The sequence below is a fragment of the Schistocerca gregaria genome, chromosome 4 (genome assembly GCF_023897955.1).
Source record: "Schistocerca gregaria isolate iqSchGreg1 chromosome 4, iqSchGreg1.2, whole genome shotgun sequence".
NCBI lineage: Eukaryota > Metazoa > Arthropoda > Insecta > Orthoptera > Acrididae > Schistocerca > Schistocerca gregaria.
The window spans coordinates 441,834,505-441,852,592 of record NC_064923.1 but is presented as its reverse complement, the minus strand read 5'-3'; the positions used below and the strand labels follow the sequence as shown (position 1 = coordinate 441,852,592).

Below are 18,088 nucleotides of genomic sequence, written 5' to 3'. Positions count from 1 at the left end.
TTTAAGATTTTACTTCCCTTTAATATGGAAATTTGTATTAATTTCCAGTAGCTTCTGCTTCAACATGTATTTAATTCTTAACTGGTTTTTGGCACTATGTCTACTTACGTTGATTTCACTTACTATAGAGTAATAATGTATTATATAGACTATTAAAGGAGCATTGACAAGATTTTCTCTATTGCAACTCTTTTTAAATTTCACTTGAACATTTATTCTAGGTATACGGCCGTGCTGTAACTTGTGACATTTATACACATTTGAAAAATCTTACTTTTCACATTAACTTTTGTAGTTTCAAGAAAAGACGGCGGCGCTCAAAGAGTGAAGGCTATCACTTAGAATGAAATAAGAACATATTTTAAACATCTGTTATAGGAATGTCCAGCGGCGAAAGTCTGAAGGTGAACACTTTCCCCTATTAAAAAATTCCATTAAATTTCGGTTTTGCGATTGATAACACAAATTTAAAGATTACGGATTCACTAAATACTGAGGGCTTATGAATATAAGTAATCAAAATTGGAACCATCACATCATAAAATGTTGTACGGAAGGTGAACCAAAGACTGCGTTGTATTGGAAGAACTTTTAGACGATGCAACAAATCTGCGTGAAACGGAAGGGAAGATAGCGTGATGGATATAAGCTATGTGAGGTGACAATAACTAAAACAAAGGCGATTTTCGTTGCTGGGAGATCTTTTCACGAAATTTCAATCGTTAAATTCCTCTTCCGAAAGCCAATATATTTTGTTGACTCTCACCTGCATGGGGAGAAACGAGGGTCGAAAAAATGTTCAAAATCTGAGCTCTCACCGAAAGATTTAGGTGTGGATATTTCCCACATGCTATTTGAGAGTGGAACGGCCGAGAAATAATCTGAAGATGGTTCTGTGAATCCCCTGCAAACACTTTAGTGCGAACGGCATCGTAATCATGTATATGTAGTTGAATCTGGATACATATTGAGTAGTTTGTTAGATCTTATATATACTGTAGTGTTGAACGTCAGAGACCTTCTTGGTGAGACTGCATTTGCAAAAAAAGGGAGAACGGAATATTCCTGAACGACTGTGCCTCCCCCTGATGAGGCGTGCCTGTGTTGCAGGTTGCCCGCTGAGCTGCTGCAGGAGGTGCCGGTTCTGCGCGTGCGCGAAGGCCATCGCCTGCTCGCCAGGGGCCAGCAATGCTGCCTCTGCCTCACGCCATACCTGGTACGTCCCGACACCGTGCCGCAGCTACCATTAAAAAAATTATAAAGTGGCGTGTAGCTGTAGAACTGACACTGCTGGAAAGCTCTCCCACTCCACCGCTGCGGACTTCTCAGCGCTCTCGAATATTCGTCGCAGTGTTCTAGACCCAACAAAGTTAGATGCTTTACCTTCAGTCCGGTAGTTGGTTGGTTGTATGTTGCACAAATCATTTGAACAATTTTTTTTATCGAAATGTCTTGGTATAAGTTGGTTTACAGGGTATGTACACATGGTTAGTTTTAACATTAGTGAACATAGTCGTATAACTCCTGCAACTATGCATCAACTAGTATTTCAGACTACCAGTTTTTAGATAAAAATTCTCTTACAGAATGGAAATATTTGTCCAGAAATAATGATTTTAGGTTATATTTATAACTTGCTCTGCGGCAACGGCCTTGCCGCAGTGGATACACCGGTTCCCGTCAGATCACCGACGTTAAGCGCTGTCGGACGTGGCCGGGTGACCATCCGGGCCGCCATGAGCTGTTGCCATTTTTCGGAGTGCACTAAACCTCGTGATACCAACTGAGGAGCTACTCGATCGAATAGTAGTGGCTCCAGTGAAAGAAAACCATCATAACGACCAGGAGAGCGTTGTGCTGACCACACGCCCCTCCTATCTGCATCCTGAGTTGAGGATGACACGGCGGTCGGATGGTCCAGATAGGCCTGAAGGAGGAGTGTTATAACTTGCTCTGCTATCTGTGCAGATATCTTATGTTTTTGAGCAAATGATCAAAAATTTTGCTTGACGCATCTTGACCTCATTTCTGAGCCACTGAGATCTTTAATAATAGGTAGTAAAGGCTGTTTATCATACTAGTGTTAATGGAAAGAATGTTACTATAATTCTGATTGTGAGACCCGGTGTCAACGGAAGGCATTGGTTTGTTTGCCTTTACAACAAAATGATTTTTAAAGCGGAATTTTACTATTCATTCAACAGAGCGGACCTAAATTAGGCTTGTGCGATGTTCGTTTTATCGGTATGTATTGACAGGGACAGTGAAACACGAAGAATAACCAGCAGCGACTCACATACTGCATTGGCCTGCGCCGACTGCTTCCGCCATGCAGCAGCGTTACTCAGTCGCTGCTGGCATACTGGCTGTTCTTCGTGTTTTACTGTCCCTGTTAATAAAACGACTCCCTCATTACACTAATTTTGGACCACTATATCGTATTTACACGTAAAATAGGCTTTAAAATTATTTTTGTTTGCAATGGGAAACAAATCGACACTTCCGGTTGACATTAAGCGTCGCATGAAACATATGATGAGGTGTGATTTTTCGAACGACTCCATCTACACGTTGCAAGAACATAATAGCAAATATCTCCCAAAACAGTAGAAAAAGTGAGCTCGACGACTCCTAGGAGAAATAAACTGTGTACTGTGTAGGCCCATTTAAAACGCCTAACTTCTTCAGGCGATGACTGTGCGTGAACATCTCGTATTAATCTTACTGTTCGATTTTGTGGAATCAGTGTAGTTTTTCTAAGCGATGTGTTACCTTGGAAAGCTATCCTGTAGGCCATTATTCATAAGAAATATGCTTAATATGGTAGGATGTTGATTCGTGTTTTTTTAAGGTAAGCAATTATACGAAGAGCAAAATTAGCTGAGCTTAATAGTTTGAGCAGCTCAATAGTACGTTTCTTTCATTTAAAGTTTTCATCAGCAGGTACGCCCCAAAATGTGGAGCATTCTACCCAATTTACTGATTCCTGTTCATGTGTTACATCAGTTGTTATTATGACCCTTTTTTATATACCCCTGAATATAATGTATTGTCTCGAAATGAAGGGAAAACTATTTTCAGAAAACCACTTAATAATTCTGTGAAAAATGCTATCTGCATTGATAATTAAGTCGGGAACGGCTCAACTTACCGATCTTTTTATTTAACAATTATTTCCCAGACAACCTACCCTACAACGCCCTTACATGCTTTTCAGATTGTTTCTGACCAAACTGTATACAACCTGCACGTACAGCTGCGTGTGTAGACACGCCGCTTCCCGTACTGACGGAGGCAGACACAATCTCTTTCATCAACATAATAGAAATCGCTGTCGGCGTACACAATTGATGGATGATCTCAAGATGAATCACCAAAGTCTTTTCTAAGATCCTTTCTTTGTTACGTTCCAAAACCTCCACCGAACACAAGTTCACGTTTTGTTCATTATTTTGCCTTTGTATTCGGATTCTCTTTCAATTTTTTATTTCTCTTCATTTTTCTTTCTTGTTTCCTCTTATGATTGTCCTCTTTTCGTTGTTTCTTTACTTCCAAAGGTATTTTCACGGGTGTGCTGTTTATGGGGAGAGACGGCACCTTATTTTTTCATTTTCTTGACCTCCTTTAGAAGCAGCTTGAGGTAACGGAGGTGATGCATTTGTTCCCTCTCAGCAAAGGAAACCTTTATTAACCTTCTTTTGCCAATACGGCTCAGTACTAGTGGTACCTTTATGACAACAGTTGAACATCCTGTCTCATCAAAATTACAAATCTGGTGTGCTCAAAATTATATTTTGTTCTTATTTCTCTACATACATGAAAGAGTCCCTCTACATCTACTTCATTAAATGCAGCCAATCTAGTTGCCGACATAGGTTCCCGTTTACGAAAAGTGAACTTGAGCCGCGTTATGAAATTTTGAATACAATCTTTTCCTGTCATCTTTTAAGCTTTGCTGAATCTGCGCTCTATATTTTTAAATTCAGTATAATAGTAGACAATCTGGGCGAAGTCAGGCATAACAAGTCCATAAGCTCTTTTGTCTAAATCGATGACATATTGCTCCAGTTCTTCTAATTAGTCATCATAAAATGTGTTTTTAAACCTGCGTGCATTTTTGGCAAATCCTGAAATAAAATAAGCAATGAATTATTAGATCCGTAATGAGATGTTTGAAAAATTTTAAAGATTTAATTTTAATTTTCATTTTAGTGAAAAATAAGTGGGTATGTTATTAATTTAAAATGAGGTTTTCAAATATATTTAAATACGAACAGAAGCAGGGCTTACTTCATCGTCTCTCTCTCTCTTTTTTCTTTACATAGCGACGTAAAGGAGCTTCAGGGAGGCTGAACGTCCTAGCGTCGGCAGTAATAAGATTTCTAATTCTTACGTGCTGTATTGCCTCTTTCATTGGTGCCTTCTACCTTATATACATTTCTCCATATTTATTACGTAGCCTGTAATGAAAATGACACGAGCGTACAATAACAAAGGAAACAGAAGCATGCAAAAGGGAGAGGAGGTTAAGAGACGAATTCTCCCTCTTAGCCTTGCATAAATGCCGTTTTAGCCGCAGTTGTCATTTTGGACACAGAGTTACCCATGCAAAAAGTCTTACTGAATAATTTCATTAAACCGTTTTTAAAGCTTCAGTTAATCTATAAGGCTGAAGAGGTGTCAACTAATATTCATTACTATAAAAGTATTACTTACGTGAAACTTATATGCTTACAAAAACACTATCCACTTTCAAACATCTGTTCTCAATAAAACAAAGTGACCAAGCGAGTCGAATTCAAGAAACATCGGTACAGAGCGCATGTCTGTAGAGTTAATGGAGAAATACAGAATTCCTCATCTTAGACTCATCAGTCCAACCGACCTTCCCCTACGGACGAGAGTCGTACAATAAATAATACCCCATTTTTTTCTACAGACGTTTTTATATGCAGTAAAATGTTTTTAGATACTTAAAATCTGATGTTTCCTCTCACGTGTTCGAAGTTTCGAACAATTCGGGCAGGTTGCAGAGCCGTAGTGAAATATCAAAGAGGTATCTACGCAAGACACTCGCTACAAGCACAGAGCTGTAATTAAATTTTTGTTTACAGAGCCGCGATGAACATCCATAAACGTTTGTATGCAATGTAATGTAGTGGTGCACTTGATATGAGTACTTCGGGAATGGTTAAACAGAGTTGAAGAGTCAGGAAGAGCAGAAACTGAGCTTCATAATCGGCCACGTTCGGGACACCCTGTCACAGCCACTCCTCACAACAAGGTGAATCACGCGAACGACGTTATTCGAACAGAACGGCGGGCCACTACTCGATAGTTGGCTCTGCAGCTGTTAGAATCCCCTGTGGAATGATTGAGACACTTCTATATTCAAAGGTGTGCTGAGGGCAGCTTCCACGAATACCCAAAAAAAGACCACAAATTGTATCTCGTCTGTTAGAGCAATAAGAGACCAGTGAAGTGGCGTTTCTGCTGTAGGTTGTTACAGATGATGGGACCTGCATCACATTGAGCTGGAAACAGTCACTGGAATGGCACCAGCCGCAATCATCAACAGAAGAATAAAGTCATGATGACAGTCTTTTGCGATACTGATAGTGTCGTTCTCGTCTGTTTCGAAAAGGTTCAACCATTGAGAAGCATATGTGATGACTTTGAACAAACCAAGAAACCGACTCCAACTTGTTCAGTCAGACAAGAATGCAAAAGAAATCCTGCTCCAACACGGCAAAGCATGCCCACGCACAAGTCGCGGAACCTGGAAATACATCACCAAATTTGGTAGGATATCGTTGCTTCATCCACCGCTGTAGTCCAGATTTGATGCTCTCGGACTCCCATCTGTTTGGAGTACTTAGGATTCTCTAAGTGGTCACACTGTGTAGGTGAAGAGAGCGTTAATTCATACAATAAAACATGAGTACGAGCCATAGGGCAAGAGCTTTTATGAACAGAGAATGCGTGTACATGCTCTTTGCACAACACTGGTGGTAAGCCGCACAACTTGAGAGGCTATGTAGAAAAAAAGTATGTGGAAAATAAAAGTTCATTGATTCTTCCACCAAATTATACTTCTTAAGAACGAACATGTTCTGAGAAAAGTATGGGACATTATTGAACGACTCTCGAGTATCGTGAACAGTAAGAGTTTTATTACATTATTTTCATATATGACGATGGCTTTCAGTTCCTCCGTGAGATCTCTCCATCAGAAAGTGTTGGATCCAATCAAAATCTGATCCGATGTGCTGTAAGGCAAGCGACCAACACATAGCAATACGCCAGACATGTAACTTGCAGTGAAAATCACCTGCAAATGCCGAATCTGCGATATAATGAGTATGGAAATTTGTGCCAGACCGTATTTCTTGTCTTTCGTTAGCAGCTCTCCAATAAATGTGTTCCTTCCAGTGGTACTATTCCTCCCTGTGGGAGAATCTCTGGCTGGAATGTTCGAAAATCGAAGTAAAGACATAATTGACAATGAAAGTGTTCGTGCTGGGATAGCCTTATGGTTAAGGCGAACACTCGTGATAAGCGGCTTTAAACATTTCAATACAGCTACCACAGCAGCTGTTGAAGTTGCGGTGAAGGTGACATCAAAAGAAATTAAAAGGGGGTACTCTGTCCCGTCTCCCCTTCTCTAAACCTTCCTCCCGCCCCCTCCCCGCTTCTCTCTTTCCACCAGCGATTAAGATTTAGATTACCCGTGGTTTTGTTAAATCTCCAAAGTAAAATAGCAGTATGGTTCCTCTGAAAAAGAAATTTGACCTTTCATTCCGTTCCAGTGACCTAGTTCTTCGCCCCTAATCTCTCTCTCTGTCTCTCTCTCTCCCTCTCTTTCTTTCTCTCTTCCATGCACTTGACATTACTACCATAAACGTCCTTACCTACATACAACTGCAAGGTGGTGGGGGGGTCAAATTATAATGTCTACTGCGAAATAAAAAATAATAATGAATATACAGCAGCGAAATTAGTACAGACCATAACCTGAATTGTCCTCTACGTAACACTACCTTTCAAAATACTCACCTGCATTTCCCATTCGCACCATCGTTGAATCAAGGCATCAAAACCAATTTCGAAAACCAAGATTTTCCTCCCCGATTCATGATTTTAAACCTTTCTGATCTGATGCATGAAGGAAGCGTATGGGGACACACTGAAATGAATAGATAAGAAACTTTGTGAGGTAATGATTTAATCTCCACAAATAATTTTTCACAACTCAAACGAATGCAAAAATGGGCTGGTTACTGGTGGATCGTGCACCCTGCAGTCTTGATTGGGCCGCATATGAGTTGTAGCTGTTCTGACTTGTAAAAGACAACATAGTGGTTACAGATTCAATGAAATGTATGACGTTTAAACAGCTTTAAAATTATGCGTCAAGAAGCAAAACCGTGTATTTTTCCATACTAGTTTTGATGCCAAGGTGAACGATGGCTCAAATTTGTACACTTGAATTATAACTATGTTGTACGGTAATGGTGTGTAGAGGATAGATTAGACTATGATATACGCTAATTCTGCTGTTATACGTTTATTATTAAATTTTTTATGACACCGGAGGCATTAGTTTTTGATCGTCCCTCGTATGAATTAGAAGTTACAATAGCACAGTGGAACTGCTATTGTTCAGATATCTGAATATTTATTGATGAACTCTGAATTCATTTGCAGCAAATAAGATCGTTGAGTTCGTGTGTCGAACATCACGCGTATTCGTACTTCCTACCACATACGCCATGCGGAATGGCCATGACGGGAAATACCGAGAGAGGTTCCACTTACCAGCAGTCGTTCTTCCCGCACACAATTTGCAAATGGATAAAAACCCAAGAAAATGATAATGGCACCCACCGCCTTCCAGCGTTCTTTTATTTTTCCACCTTTAGATCAATACTGCTGATTTACTTTGGAGTAATTACTGCTGGAACTCATTTGTAGCAAAATTAATTTTTGCATAGCAATCTTCTCCAAAGTCACATTTCATACATAGGTGTAAATCATCTGCGTACTGTAGCGCGTGAATTTTTCTTTGTATGTTTGAAATATATGATGAGATCGGAAACGTAAATGTCGAATAATAGTAGGAGCAAAATAGACGTCTGCTGGATACGTTCATTTGTATTTCTGTCTCCAAGTAATGTATCACTGAATTTGATAACTACTGTTATGTCGTTCAGTTGGTACGGCGGAAGGTATTCTGTAGTAATTGCTCTCACATCTGTTATGTGAGAATAGCTGAGTTATTATTAGCATGCATCTGATAAATGTACAAACAGAGAGCAGGAATGTCCTTATTTGTATTGGAATATTTAAATCCATCTGTATTTAAATAAGCATGCGGACCACCTCCGTACCTGAAGTCGCTAAGACACGCCCTCGATGATTCGAATCTTGCTGGTGGAAAACTTTCACTGCCGGTAGTTGACCGGCAAGAAGAGGCTGTGGTGCAACTATACTTTGAGTAAGTGTCCTGAATTAAATTTAAAACTTTCCGCAGTGTCTCAAGAAGTGAGTGACTGTGACAGTATCGATGGCGATTCGCCTGTAGGTAGGGTACGTTAAGCTCTGTGTCCCCTTGAGTACACTATATGACGGTACGGGTCTCAACCTCTTTCATCGATAACAACAGATATCCGAATCTATACGGTACCAGCAACCATCACAGCCATCTACGCTGTGCAGATATGCACTTAACACTACGTAACAATTCAGAAGAAGGTAACGGCAGAAGACATTCACTAGGAACTGGCCTAGAAAGGCGATGGAGAATTGCTGCACCTGCTCGCCTTTGCTTTCTCTCAGTGCCGTACTAGTTTTTGAAAGAAGCGTGGATATCCAATCTAACAACCTCAAATATTCTTTTGAGTCAGAGGCAATCGTAAATAAGAGAGTTTTAGGCTCTGAATGGAAAATTTTCTAAATGAACGAGTTGGGAGTTTGGTCGATCGAAGTCAGCCAGCCATTGAAGTCTTAACATTCTGGTCTATACTTTCAAAGGTGAATTTGCACCGAACAAATCACAAGTCGAATTACATATGCCTAAGAGGAAATCCACTTAGCGATCTAACTGCTAAGATTAGCGAAGTAGTCTTATGTAGACAGATTGCTGTAAGATATTTTGTCATTCACTCGTGCCTTGGCCAGAATTGAAATTTCGCAGCACACATCGAACAAATGACTAGCAAAGCTTTAATTATGTTTCACAAACTTATCAGCCTTGGACAAAGTAGATTCCATCTTCTTCCCAGCACTGGCAGTCTTTATGAAGGCCACGTTCCTTCTAACGATGGTGGGCTATAGACCTAGTACAGTTTGTTAAACACACAATGGCGGTAAGAAGAATACAAAGAAATGTATTAACGAGATCGTTATGGGCTTCTACGAGTACGTTCTTTCTTCCCTAACACAAAAGAAAATCTTGAAGCGAGATTCTTTTGTCCTGGACAGGGTCTTGTAAATCGTCTTATCGCATAAAAGGACTGGCCTGTTTTTTTACACACAGTTGGCGAACGATGAACAGTGAGATGTTATTATGGTAATGATGTAGCTACCACAGAGCATATAACATTTGAATACCTTGAATTTTTACAGTTTGTCTCGGTCGAGAGGTTGCCCCGAAATATCCATAATATAAATGAAATTTATAATTAATAAAATGTGATTACTGAAAGTACAGGTATCAGTTGTTTCAGTTAAGGCTCGAATAGACTACTATGCACATACAAGAGTCTACATCTACATACATGCTCCGTATCATACGGTTCATGGCGTAGGGTAGTTTGTACCATTATTTGTCGTTCCCTTTCCTTGCAAATGCAGCTAGGAGAAACGACTGTCTATATGTCTCCGTACGAGCCCTAATTTCGCTTCTTTTCGCGGCTCTTAAAGGAAATGTACGTTGGCGGCAGTAGAGTCGTTTATAGTCAGCCACAAATGCCGATTCTCTAAAATTTCTCAGTAGTCGTTCGTTAGAAGAACGTCGCTTTCCCTTCAGGGATTTCCGTCTGAGTTCTCGGAGCATTTCCATAATACTCGCGCACCTATCGGTAACAAATCTATCTGCTCGCCTCTGAATTGCTTCGATATCTTCCTTTAATACGACCTTGTGCGGGTACAAAACACACTCGAGCAGTACTCAAAATGTGTTTTTCACGGATGAACCACACTTTCCCAGAATTCTCCCAATAAAATGAAGGCGTTCCCTACAACCTTCCTCGCATGCTCGTTGCATTTCATAACGTTTTGCAGCGTTACGCCTTGATATTTAATCGACGTGTCTGTGTCAAGTAGCACACAACTAATACTTTATTCTAATATTACAGGATTGCAGTTTTGTAATATGATGACATGGTTGGACACCGTGGTTGTTATTTGAAGACAAATGTTGATGGTGCTGGGATGGCAACCAGCCACAAATATACTTTCAGTTTCTTTATACAAAGGGTTTCGAATCGTTATAATTCATCTTCAGACTGTTTCCATGCTTTCCTCACAACATGTGCGTTTTTTTACAGATTAATTGTCCTAAAATGTAAATAATACATAATTATAAGCACGGCTACGCTGTATCAGGAATATACAAACTCAAATGCGATACACGCCCAAAACTCTACTTTGGACAAACAGGTAGAAGTTATGAAATTAGATTCAAAGAACACATTGACGCTTTAAGACTTGGCAACTTAAACAAATCTGCATTTTCAGCCCATATTGCTGAAGAAAACCATTCAGTGAGAAACATTGAGAACAATTTTACATCTAGCAGAAATAGGAGCCACTATGAGTATATTAGAAGAAATAGAAATACACATACACAAAAACAGCACCCCAGGCTATATCCTTAATGAACAAATTGAGTTACCTAACACACATTTCCTGAAAAATTTCCAAAAATTATTTTCCGCCCTCCAAAGCAAGTAATATTCCTAAGCCTATCTGCAGATCAAGTAACAAATTTATATGTTACTATAATTTTCATGATGCTAAATGTAAATAAATAATGTACTGTTTAAACAAAATAGCCGGCCGGAGTAGACGCGCGGTTCCAGGCGCTTCAGTCTGGAACCGCACGACCGATACGGTCGCAGGTTCGAATCCTGCCTCGGGCATGGATGTGTGTGATGTCCTTAGGTTAGTTAGGTTTAAGTAGTTCTAACTTGTAGGGGACTGATGACCTCAGATGCTAAGTCCTATAGTGCTCAGAGCCATTTGAACCATTTGTTAAAAAAATGGAACAACTCTATAATTAATGTAACAGTATTCTCTCTAAAACTCACAAAATCAATGTCTCTCTGTTCTAATGTAAAAGGCGTTTCAGTTGCATAAATGAATATATGATTTTTTTCCAAACATGTGACATCTTCAAATGTTACGATATGTCATAGCATCTTTGACACTCATATGTTTGTAAGCACTTTGTATGTATCACAAAATGTGGTGTGTAGAAATACTTTCAGTGACAAATCTAACGTATTCATTGAGAAAAATTTACGTGTGCCACAATAAGAATGCAGTGGGAATGTATTCTCAGCTGTTGGACGAATGTTATGAAAACAAACACTCCAAACCGACATTTCACGTAAGTCGCCTCCAACAAAAATCTATAACGCAACCATCTGTGTGTAGCGTCCTTGTAATTATGTATTATCTATATTTTAGTAAAATTAATCTGTAAAAAAACGCACCACATGTTGTAGGAAAACATGGAAACCGTATGAATATGAATCATAACGATTCGAAACCGGTAGCGGTACCCTTTGAATAAAGGAACTGAAAGTAAATTTTTGGCTGCTTGCTGTCCCAACACCATCAACATTATAGGATTGTGTTTCGTGCTCATCTATATTAACTTAAATTTTTATACATGTAGAGGAAGTTGCCATTCATCACACTAAATAGAAATTCTAAGTCTTTCTATAGCTTTCTACAGTCAATCAACAACGAGAATCTCCCGTATAGTACAGTGTGTAAGTAGGCTGTTTACGTTTTCTTATTGGTAACGCCACGTAGCGCTCTGTATGAAAAATCACTGGCTGCTGTGCGCAGTCTGTGGCTGGTTTGCATTGTTGTCTGCCATTGTAGTGTTGGGCAGCGGCAGCTGGATGCTAACAGCGCGTAGCGTTGCGCAGTTGGAGGTGAGCCGCCAGCAGTGGTGGACGTGGGGAGAGAGATGGCGGAGTTTTGTAATTTGTAAGACTGGATGTCATGAACTGCTATATATATTATGACTATTAAGGTAAATACATTGTTTGTTCTCTATTAAGATCTTTCATTCGCTAACTATACCCATCAGTAGTTAGTGACTTCCGTAGTTTGAATCTTTTAGTTAGCTGGCAGTAGTGGCGCTCGCTGTATTGCAGTAGTTCGAGTAACGAAGATTTTTGTGAGGTAAGTGATTTGTGAAACATATAGGTTAATGTTAGTCAGGGCCATTCTCTTGTAGGGATTATTGAACGTCAGATTGCGTTGCGCTAAAAACTATTGTGTGTCAGTTTAAGCACAGTTATGTATAAATTTTTCTAAGGGGACGTTTCATAAGTGTCATCAGCAAACAGTCGCAGATTACTGCTTACCCTATCCGTCAGATCGTTAATGTATACAGAGGACAAGAGCAATCGTATCACACTTCCCTGGGGCACTCGTAGAAGAATACAGCTAATAGAAGCCTTCACAGACGTCAACATTGTACAGTAGCAAATTTTTACAGGGTGGTTATATAACAGTTTCACGCCTTCATGCAACGTCCATTTTAGGTGGTACTATCAAATGATAGGAAAGAGACAAAAAATGCCATGGTTATCAGATGGTGGAGTCCCACCTCCTCCCAATAGGGACGGTATTTCGGCAGAATTGTCTGCTGGTGCTAAGAAACCATCTAATTAACAAGTTGCATTTTTAATGAAGATAAATAACCGTTGTATGATGTATAAAGTTATAGCATAATATTGATTGTATGGCCCAATATTGTTACGGACGATAGTTCAATAACAAACGTAAAAAAAATCTGAACAGAATGCCCATGTCTTTCTTAGTTATCACATTTTGTTTTGGGACTTCTCTTATGGAAGTTGGGCTTGCTGGAAGCTGCACTGCGGAATTATAGCGGGCTGGGAACTCACGTGCGCACCGCGGCGCAGGCCGCATCGCTCCGGATATTATGCTGTTGGGCCGAGTTACGGGCGTGCGCTATTCGCTACAACTCCCGCTTCGCGTGCCCTGCTAACTTTTACTCTGTTTAGCGGCACGCGAGGCGCATCGCGCAAGATTTTACGGCTTGCCGGAATTATGCCTCCCCGTCACGACTCTATGCTCATTTACTCCTCGACGTGTGCGCGCTTTGATTGTATTTCTTGATATTCTCTTTAAGATAACTGGAGAAGTACGCTCACTGTATACGACACTGCTTTTTTCTCAGCTGAGCCAGCAAAATGAAATCGGAAAATATGCCGACTCCGTAGATGCAATCAACGAAGCGTTTGCTTTATTGCGATCAGTATTCGTAGCTAACATCCTCCCCATCGCCGGAGAGAAAGATAATCTTGTTACTCGTCGTGAGTGTACCTGCTTTGCATGATGTTTTCTTATATGGCTGAGAAAAACGTATAGACGACCTTTCATCTAGCTGTACAGCTGTACAGAAAAAAGTTACTCTCAAGACAACAACAACAAAATAAAAACGTATATTTAAAAAATGCCAAGAAGTTTGGAAAAAGCGAATCCTCCGATGCAGAGGCGAAGATTAATTTTGGAGACAAACCCCTAGGATATGTTTAATTTATTTCTCCTGGTCTTGCTAGAGCGCTAGCAGAGCCGTCCCGAGGTGACCCTGCGACCTTGGCAAAACTGCCAAACCTATGCCACCACCCGTCCGCTCTGTAAAGCTACCTTTCAGAAATTTTGATACGCATATTTAGCAAATTTTATAATTCTGAATGTAGGTTTAAGAAAAACGAAGATTTATTGAAAAGGATTACTGAAGGTGAGACTCACCCTAAAACTTCAATTTTTTCCAAAAAAAAAATCTTTGGCTATTTGACATTTTTGTTTGCTCTCTGATGCCAAAACAATTTGGCTATATCTGAAATACAAGTACTAGATGAAGCACCTCATGGAGATAACATTCACTCTCCTCTTACTATGGATGTTGTACTCAAGATAGTATCTGTCTATCGGAGACTTGCATCTGATACACTACTGGCAAGATGCATTGATGGCAAGACACAAAATGTAGATGAAAGTTTGCACAGAGTTATTTGATCCAAGTGTCTGAAAAAAAGATCCTTTTGGGTCCTGTAGAAGCTGTTTCTCAGTTCGTTATAGAGTGCTAGAAGTCTGAAGAGAGCCGGAGTCCCTGCACTCTTTTATCATTCTACCACAAGAAAACCTGCTTATCTAGAGATCAAAGAAGCAGTCCACAAGATAACGTCTGGAGAAGGAAAAATTCAAGAAGAAGGCTACCATTACGTTGAAATTACAAGACGAAGCCTTACAGTAGTAGTAAGGGAAAATGTATGTTGCTGGTGAATTATAGTGGACCTGTGTCTTATACTAGCATTCATTTATTTAGTTAACTATTAAACTCTATTTTACCATAAGTTTGTTTTTCTAAGTTCAGTGTCAACTTGTTTATCTTAAATATTAACCAGTCTCAATAAAAGTTTTGCAGGAAGTAATCTTGAGGTAGTTTCATACTTCTACTCATTAATATTATCGAAAATGTTGTTTCTCTATTCTGTTACCACAATTATGTAGCTATAATTTGATAAAATGAATTTAAAATTTGAAAGTATACTGAAGGTAAATTAATACCATTTTTCATAAAATGAATACCGAGAACTATTGATCAATGTTTTGTCAATGTACCTAGAAATCTGTAATATGAAAAGTTGATGTTTGAGTGTCAAAAGTTGGTTTTTCAATAAGGCCATTAAAAATCTTATTGACAAAATCAAACTTCGCAAACCAGTGAAGTCCTGCACTTCAAAACTTGGATGATGATAACTCTTCACATGAGAGACATGATTTAATAATTTTGTTCAAATAAGCGAAGTAGAGGGAAAGTTAATTTTTTGGGTGGCCTCTGCCCTTAAATGAGCTGCATTGAAGAAAACCTAATGCTCACAACAAATTAAGTATATCATTATAAAAGTAAATTACTGTATTTATAATATTTCTAAAACACTGAAAGTAAAACAAAATCTATAATTTCCTATTTATGGCAGTTACATTATATGTTTCATCATGATATATAATAAACAATAGGTTTTATTTGTTTCCGATAAATTATTAATTGTTAATAAAATGAAATGGGCCATAATTGAGATAATGTATCTTTTCAAATTTATTTGCACGAGATGGTGGTCGTGGTTAGTGTTTAACGTCCCTTCGACAACGAAGTCATTAGAGACGGAACGCAAGCTCGGGTTAGGGAAGGATTGGGAAGGAAATCGGCCATGCCCTTTCAAAGGAACAATCCCGGCAATTGCCTGAAACGATTTAGGGAAATCACGGAAAACCTAAATCAGGATGGCCGGAGACGGGATTGAACCGTCGTCCTCCCGAATGTGAGTCCAGTGTGCTAACCACTGCGCCACCTCGCTCGGTCATTAATAGTGCCTCGGTGACCCTTTGTTTGGCTCCTGCTGGCGGTAGCATCACGTTGCAAAGTAACTCGACATCCTGTGCTTAGAGTTGCTGCTGGGACGTCGTAATACGGAAGATGACGTGAATTCTGGCAATGTCTTCAGCTTTGGATGAACTCCTGCAGTAGGCACTGCAAGTACGTCGCGCTTCTCCTTCCTTCAGAGAATTTGGTCCCCGAGTTCAGCATTCTAGCTGGTTCAGACGACAATGGACATGTGTAGGGAACAGAGACTATGTGAGACTTGGACTCCAGTTGTCCACACTTCTGCTCCTTGTTTCAAATATTTTAAATGTTTTATTTTTACTTCATGCTGATTCTTTGGAAGTTCTGACGTACTTGGCATGGGTCTGTAGACGAAAGGACTGTGAGTGCGTCATTTGTATGAGTTACCATCTGTAGGAGGAATAAACTGCGTATACAACGAGTGGCCAATGAGATCGGTGACACAGTAGCTCACTGCTAGTAGTCCGCGCAGCACTGCTTCACATGCTGAAGTAATTGACGACGCTGATTCGCTTGTTCTGAGCAGAGACGAACTGGTCCACGGAACCGAGAAGAGCTGGATCTAGGGTGACGTTTAATTAGTTCAGACCTACGGTGCGCAAGGTCTCAAAGGGAAGATCAGGCAGATAGAGAAAGAGATAGATGATGTTCAGTGTCTGAAATTTGTCACCAACATGTTTCCAAATTTATGTTTACGTACCTCTCGTCCTCAGTCCTTTTGAAAGGAGAGGGAAGGTGATATGTAGATGCAGAGGGAATTTCCTTGCTTCAGTGGATCGCTGTTTTCTTCTCTCTACCATAACTTTCATCCTCCTTTTTGACGTGGCTGTCATTAATGGGGGAGAACTTCCGCGGCACATCTGACTGTTCTAACGTGCTCCACATATAGCACAGTGGTTCGAGTTAGAAGGCATAATTTCACGGTCACCAGAGATGTCATCCCTGCTACCTGATTGCGACCCTGATCTTGTATGACAAACTTCTTTGTTTTCCCTCTGGGAGCATTGGGTATTGAGATACAGGAGTTTTGCTATTGTGGTGTTCCTTTGTAGCACTCCCCTGACTTAAATTTCCAGTGTTTGCCTAATTAACCTGGTGCCAGACGGCTTTCAACTTCTTCGCGAATCCGTGTAGGGCCGGAACGTCCTACCTAGGAGGTGGTTTGACTAGCTAAAAATGACCTCAAAGGACAAAAGCACCGTGCTCCCAGCTGTAAGCTGCTACAACATGGTGACAACAAGCCATACCGTTCATTATAATAATTTTTCATATAATGACTTAGCAACTTGCTTGTGGTTTTGTGTACCCGCTGTCCTTTCATTGTCTTGTGGATAAATGAAATTCATTAGTCCAAGAGCTGGATTACTTAAGACACAAAAGCGGCGCCTCGATCTGCTGTAAGACCCTTTAGTGGTTCGAATTTTAATATCCACTTGTTGAACATGGGTTGCGCCTCTGCTTCAGGTAGCTGGTTGGCAATGACAGTCATCAAGATATAACGCGAGAAGTGATCACTGATGGTGAAGACACGGCAGTTTCGTGCCCCTGTTTGCCCAGAGAGTCCAAGGATCGTCATACCAATCAATTTAAAAACTTGGGTTACTTCTAGTAGTCCTTTCAAGGGCATCCACTGATGTCTAAGTTATGTCATTTGTGCACAATGTAGATAGAGCCTCATTTACTGCTCTGAACCATGCTTGCGGAACCTCTGTCAGCTGTTTTCGGCAACCGGTTGTACCGGAACTCTCCATTCTCTATGCCCTGCCAGAATAACATCGTCGACTTGCTTCAGTACTTTGTTGTGTAAACTCACTGTTACAACTGTATGTCGTCCATGCATGGTCCGTCCGTATAGTATCCAATTCTCATGATATAAGTGTGTTGCCGTTGCGATTCATTCAACGTCTGGATTATTCCCTTGTATTTTTCGGCATTTGTCCGTAGAAATCTCAACACGCTCCACAGCGTGCACTTTTGGGCTAAGAGTGTCGGCATTACTGTGAATTTTACTGGGACATCTTATAATTTCAAGGTCAAATTCACTAAACTGTAATTCCCATCTAATCACTGAGCGAATCAGATCCTTCAGGCCCATAAGTTATTTCAAAGATGTGTGATCCGTTACTATTAGAATTTCATAATTAACAGAAATTTAGTAGTCTAGAAATATAGGCTATCAGCATCTCTGATCCGTTTACTTTTTGACTTAATAAGCACCATACGGCAATATTATTTACTTTCCTGATATGTAGAACCAGATGTAATACCTACGTGTATTTTGTATTCTCTGAATTGGTTTACAAAACATACTGTCATGCATAGCCAACTGTAATGTTCTTATACTATGCTGTTAATAACAAGCAATGTAACAAACAGCAATACAGTTAGCCGCGCGGGATTAGCCGA

The 18,088-nt window shown here is 40.0% G+C and overlaps 1 protein-coding gene across 1 annotated transcript in view; it reads left to right on the top strand.

Annotated features, from left to right (window-relative positions):
• The window catches only part of LOC126267766 (uncharacterized), a 292,038-nt gene that overhangs the window by 210,935 nt on the left and 63,015 nt on the right, over positions 1 to 18,088 (top strand). The window contains exon 4 of the mRNA XM_049973070.1: positions 1,111 to 1,216. Coding sequence (XP_049829027.1) covers positions 1,111 to 1,216 — 106 coding nt within the window. The remainder of the gene's footprint in view (positions 1 to 1,110; positions 1,217 to 18,088) is intronic.